The 6,401-nt window shown below is 42.5% G+C and overlaps 1 protein-coding gene across 1 annotated transcript; it reads left to right on the forward strand.

Moving 5' to 3' along the window:
• The first annotated feature begins 687 nt into the window (after positions 1-687).
• On the forward strand, positions 688-6,140 carry LOC122670768 (beta-fructofuranosidase, soluble isoenzyme I-like). Its single transcript, XM_043867751.1, has 7 exons — positions 688-1,152; positions 1,331-1,339; positions 3,741-4,597; positions 4,692-4,853; positions 4,954-5,189; positions 5,500-5,587; positions 5,751-6,140. The coding sequence occupies exons 1-7, from the start codon at positions 747-749 to the stop codon at positions 5,943-5,945; spliced, it is 1,953 nt and encodes a 650-aa protein (XP_043723686.1). The 5' UTR covers positions 688-746; the 3' UTR covers positions 5,946-6,140.
• Positions 6,141-6,401: the final 261 nt, after the last annotated feature.

A 6,401-nucleotide genomic window follows, 5' to 3' on the forward strand; every position in this document is an offset into this window, starting at 1 on the left:
AGAAAGAGAGCACCACCAAGTGTCAGCAGAGTCAACACAGGGGATGCTGCAGATATTAGTAACATAAGTAGGAACTGTGCTTCTAAGCAACCCCTTCATTCCAAGTGGAAGCATTAATAAACTCAGGATAGGTCCTCACCTTTTATAAATACAGAAAAAAAAGAGAAAAAAAAAGAGTAAAGTTGCTGTCTGATTATCAAAGACTAAACACACTTATGTAGGTAGGACCTCTATTAATTAAGAAGTTGTTGTCTCATATTATGGACCACAACGAATACCGTACCGTATGGGAGGAGTATGCGGATTCCATAACGATTAACGAATAACGTGACGTACCCCACTGCTCGTGCTGGACCTTCTCTCTCTCTCTCTCCTCTTCATCCTCCTTCTACGCTGGAATTTCAGCCAACCCCGATTACAGATATACCAAATCACCGGCCCCAAAAGACCCATCAAGAAGGTATTCAACTCTGCCAATCAGAATCTGACACACAAACACACTTCCTCTGGACTCTCTTTGTCTGTCAGACTCAGACGCACTCCAACTCATAACCAGTACTCCCGGTCCCCACACACATGATACATGATACACCCCTTTCCAATTAAATAAATAAATAAACTGCTTTTAAAATCTCTCTTTCTGTCTCTCTCTTTCTCGAGTCTCTCTCAAACAACTGGAATTATTTCTATATAACTTCTCCCGGCCCCGAATCGTACACCATTTCCCCATCGCCACCACCACAGCCATGGAAGCCATTCCTCCTCGCAGAGATCCCTATCTCGAACACGGAATCCTCTGTTCTTATGCTCCACTCCCGGATGAGGAAGCGCAGCCAGAGATCCCGGCAACTCGCCGGGGACCCATGAAGGTTTTCGCTTCGACCGTAACGGCTGTCTTTTTCTTGGCTTTGTTCGTGATGTTGTTGGGAAGTCAGAGATCGGAGATCCCAGAAGCAGTAAAACTCGGAAGTAGTAGTTCATCGGAGGCGTCGGAGATTTCAAGGCCGGTATCTAGAGGTGTCGCACAGGGCGTGTCGGAGAAGGCGTTCAGACTTTTCTCCGGCGATGGAGATGGATACTCGTGGACCAACGCTATGCTGTCTTGGCAGAGAACTGAATACCACTTTCAGCCAGAGAAGAACTGGATGAATGGTAGGTGACCCTTTCCCTCAACAAACTTCCCTCTTTAACCTTCTTTAATTACGTCCTAATCTCTTTTACTTAACAATCAGACAAGACTAGTTGTTTGTTTGTTTGGGCTTATGTTGATCTGATGTTTTTGTGTCTTCTTGGCCGATCCGGCGTGGGAATTCGCTCAATTCTGCTACAGATCCTAATGGTAAGTCTCCTCACCATTCTCTCCATCTCTCTGTTTGTCTGTTTGACTCTGCCTTCCTCTATCTCTATTCTCCATCTCCATAATCTTATTTGTCGATATTTAATTATGTATCAATTAGGGATAAAATTTGAAATTAGAAAAAGTAAAATCACAACCAAATCCATTAGAATCCTTTTTGGTACTTTTGAAGTAATAATTGTGTAGGGTTACCAACAACTATTTAGCTCAGTTGGTGAGCCTGTGGTGCACTTCATGCCCATGTTCACCAAGAGGTCTCGAGTTTCTTGGCTGGTATCTTACTTATCCCCCTTGCTATAGATCGGTGTTGTATCAACGCGTCAGCTGATACATATTGGTATCACTCTAGGCCGATATGATACCAATATGGATCGATTTTATCGGTCAAAAAGTTGTCCATTCTTTAATTTACATCCCAATACCACTCGATCTATATCGTATTGGTATCTATGAATCGGAATCTAATCCATGGAGATCAATCCGGTTCCTTATTCCACTAACTTGAACCCTGATAGGAGTCAAAAAGTAATAAAATAATTGAACGCCGGCCAACCACGCTCTTCCCACGAGAGTAGAGCCCACTATCCAAATCCCAATTGCGTGCCTGTGATACACACAGTTCAAATCTGTGAGCATTCATGCGAACTCTGTTGCTACCACGCTTGTCACCGGCGCGTGGGGTTAGCAAAATATCGTTTGTGTTTGTCAATCATCTAACTTGGACCGGGTCCTCCACATGGTCTTAACTCTTAAGCATATCCAACTCCACCTTGACGCCTGTGATTTTCCAGTTGGCAATTCTAACATCATCTCTTTGTAATATTAATATCAATTTAAATCTGTATTCTAGTGGTAGAGGTAGACAGGAATTGTTACTGAGGAATCGTAATGATATCCTCAAGTTTTGGGATTGAAGTCAATCAACCTTATCCACAGAGGGTAAGCTCCTAAAAGATCATGGGTTCGATTCTCCTGTCTTCATCTTGTGTTATTGGTATTGGGATGCAATAGAGTTGGGTTGGGTCGGGTTTTATAAAACCCTAATCCAACCCTGAGTCTCCTTAGTTGGGTCTAAGTCCAACCCGACCCTGACTTAGGGCCTGAAAAATCCAATTCTGACCCGCCCTCAGGGTCAGGCCAGGCTAACCCTGATTGGCCTTGATCATGATGAGGGGGAAGGGAGATGCATGGGCTGGACTAGCCGAAAGAGAAAATTATCAATGTTACTTAAAATAACATTATAATAAAATGTTTATATCACTTATTATCTTCATATATAATCTATTATATAGCAAAATGTGAGTGACATTTAAAATTTATAATATATATACTGTATCAATATGTATTTTATATTATAACTTAAAACAGGATCGGGGCAGGCCGGGCCAAGCTCAGCTTGAAACCTCAACCTTGACCCGATCCGATCTTAATTCGAGGTTAGAAATTTTCAACCCTGGACCAAGATATCTCAACCCAGGCCCTATTCGGGTTCAGGGCGATAGGACCAAACTTGCACCCCTAATTAGGATCACCTTTACTCCTCAACCCCTTTCTCTAATAGTTGAAGTCCTATTGGTCAGCTAAATACGGTGGACAAAAAATAATAGTAATAAATGAATAAAATTGTAGCGTTTATCTTTTTTTTTTTTGGATAATAAAAATTGTTGGGTTTATCACAATTGTCCTTTATTAACTATGGTGCACAACATGATGTCCATTGTCAGTAACTTTTGGGGTTTATCATGATTGCTATTTCTTAAATATATATAGTGCATAGCCGAAAGTGATGTCCACTGTTGCTAACTTATGGGGTTTATCATAATTGTTATGTTTTTTAAATGTATATGGTGTGTATTGTCCCTAACATGTGAGATGTAACACCATGGTTATTTTTTAAATATGTTGCAAATCTGATGTCAAAAGTCTAAAACACCCTCCTCCACTTATCCAGTACATGTTACAAATAACCCTTTTGATTGTACACTCTTCTCCGGTCATCAAGTAGAAGAAGTTGGAAAGTTTGTTGCATGCACAACTGCTTATTTATCAAGCGGTCCTACCAGCTTTTCAAAAATGAGCTTATATATTTATGGGAAAGAGAACGCTACCTCACCGTATAGTACACATTCTCTCTGCATTAGGCATAGGGTCACACAAAATGACCATCATATTCCTGGTGATTTCTATTTTTTAGGTGTGACGGTCATTACGTGTATCCGTGTATCTAAATGCAGGTGCGACGCTGTGCGACCGAGTGGCATTCTTTCTCCCTATATTTATATATGTAATTCGTTATTTGTCTGTGTCGTGTCGTTGCTGCTTCGTAGGATTTAGAATCTGAAAATTTTGAAATACTGAAGTGGTGAAATTGGAAATATGGCAGGCCCATTGTTCTACAAGGGTTGGTATCACCTGTTCTACCAGTACAACCCAGATAGCGCAATTTGGGGGAACATAACATGGGGACATGCCATATCAAAGGACCTGATCCACTGGCTTCACCTGCCCATAGCAATGATCCCTGATCGCTGGTACGACATCAACGGTGTCTGGACGGGCTCTGCCACCATGCTCCCCAACGGCACCATCCTCATGCTCTACACTGGTTCCACCAACGAATCCGTTCAGGTTCAGAACCTGGCCTACCCGGCCGACCCATCCGATCCTCTCCTCGTTCATTGGGTCAAGTACCCTGGCAACCCGGTCATGGTCCCACCCTCAGGAATCGGCCTGACCGACTTCCGAGACCCAACCACGGCCTGGTTCAGCTCGGACGAAGTCTGGCGGGTCACCATTGGGTCCAAGGTCAACACCACGGGGATCTCCCTGGTCTACACAACAAAGGACTTCCTCTCCTACGAGCTCCTCGACGGTGTCCTCCATGCCGTACCGGGCACTGGCATGTGGGAGTGCGTGGACTTCTATCCCGTCTCGACCACCGAAGAGAACGGCCTTGATACGTCGGTGAACGGCCCCGGAGTGAAACATGTCCTCAAGGCCAGCCTCGACGACGACAAGCACGATTACTATGCGCTAGGGACCTACGATCAGAAGACCGATACATGGACGCCGGACAACCCTGAGCAAGACGTGGGCATCGGAATGAGGTACGATTACGGCAAATACTACGCGTCGAAGACGTTCTACGATCAGAACAAGAAGAAGAGGATTCTGTGGGGTTGGATTGGTGAGACAGACAGCGAGAATGCCGACATTGACAAGGGCTGGGCTTCCGTTCAGGTATTACTATTTCTTCATCTCTTCTTCTACATATCTGAAAAATTGGAGATGTATATCAAAGACTAAGACTAGTGCGTACTATAACTTATTGCAGAACGTTCCGAGGACGGTGGTGTTCGATAAGAAGACAGGGACCAATATTCTTCAGTGGCCAGTAGAGGAGGTGGAGAGCTTGAGAATTAGCAGTCAAGAGTTCAGCAATGTGAAGGTCAATGCTGGATCAGTAGTGCCGCTTGAGATCGCGGAAGCCACACAGGTACTTGTTTCTTCTTTTGGGAGCTTCGATCATCTGGGTTTTAATTAAAAACTACTACAGTAGCTTACAAAGGGAGAATCCTCTTGTGATGTGTAAACAGTTGGACATAACGGCCGAGTTTGAGATAGAAAAGGAGGCATTGGAGGGAACCATTGAAGCTGATGTAGGATACAACTGCACCACCAGCGGTGGGGCTGCTGGTAGGGGTGCACTGGGACCGTTCGGTCTATTGGTTCTTGCAGATAAAGATCTCTCCGAACAGACCCCTGTGTATTTTTACCTGGCTAAGGGTAGTGATGGCAATGTCAAGACATTCTTTTGCAGCGATGAATCAAGGTATGTCCTTGTCTTTTTTCCAAGTGTTTCTTCACTTTGCTAAACTACCCCAAATTCCACGAGGATGGCATGGTCAACTATTGCCCATAAAATGTATGTTGGAGGGTCTAAACCAAAACCTTAAAGCATTTGGTGGAACTGGAGAGATCTCCTCGAGTATATGAAAGCACCAACGACCAGAACAAACTATGCAAAACCATAACTCTTTATAACTCCCAACATCTCAACAATGTCAGTTTCAGTTCTATCTGATTGTCAAAGAAATGACGCATAGATCTTATAAATAAATGGAATTTACTGTTTCTTGCAGGTCTACTGAGGCCAATGATGTTGGTAAACTTGTATATGGAAGCACAGTTCCTGTGCTTGATGGTGAAAAACTATCTATGAGATTACTGGTGAGTTGATTACAATTAGGCAAGCATATACTATTGAAAGTCTCTCTCTATCTCTCTGTGTTATATGTCCATGTGTTTGTGAACATGTAAAGGATATTTATCATCCACAATTACCATTAAATTTTCTTAATGTATAACAAATTAACAATGTATGACTGCTCAGGTTGATCATTCCATAGTGGAAAGCTTTGCTCAAGGTGGGAGAACGGTGATCACATCGCGGGTTTATCCAACGAGGGCCATATATGGAGCAGCCCGGCTCTTCCTTTTCAACAATGCCACTGGTGCCAGCATTTCTGCCTCCCTTAAGATATGGCAAATGAATTCTGCATCCATTAGACCTTATCCTGGTCAATAAAAAGATATGCAACCTTCCAAAATTGCCTTCCTTCTTGTATCATTTTTTATGATCTTATCTCATTTTTGTGTCGAGCAACTGCCATTAATTTTGAAGGCTTTTTATCCTACCAGTGATATCTATTGGATCAAAATGGAAGGATATGTAGAAAAAATTTTGTTTGTAACCCAGAGAATAAATTATAAGTTTTCCCTATCTATAAGCCCTTTAATTCTTGATTGCTTGAGTCAGAGCAAACAGTTCGACGCTAAATTGTATTTAATTTTTGGATGAGTTCACTTAGATTTAGGTGAGCATGAAACCATCAGAGCAGGTACTAACATAAAAGTGAACTGAATACTTATCATATTTAGTAATATATCATCTTCAACACATTAGTAGCTTCCTATCCCGGATCATTAAGTAAATTTATTAACATTTCAAGGTCTTTGAGCAGTTGACACATATAATTGATGT

This window comes from Telopea speciosissima, chromosome 1, assembly GCF_018873765.1.
Source record: "Telopea speciosissima isolate NSW1024214 ecotype Mountain lineage chromosome 1, Tspe_v1, whole genome shotgun sequence".
NCBI classification, from domain to species: Eukaryota; Viridiplantae; Streptophyta; class Magnoliopsida; order Proteales; family Proteaceae; genus Telopea; species Telopea speciosissima.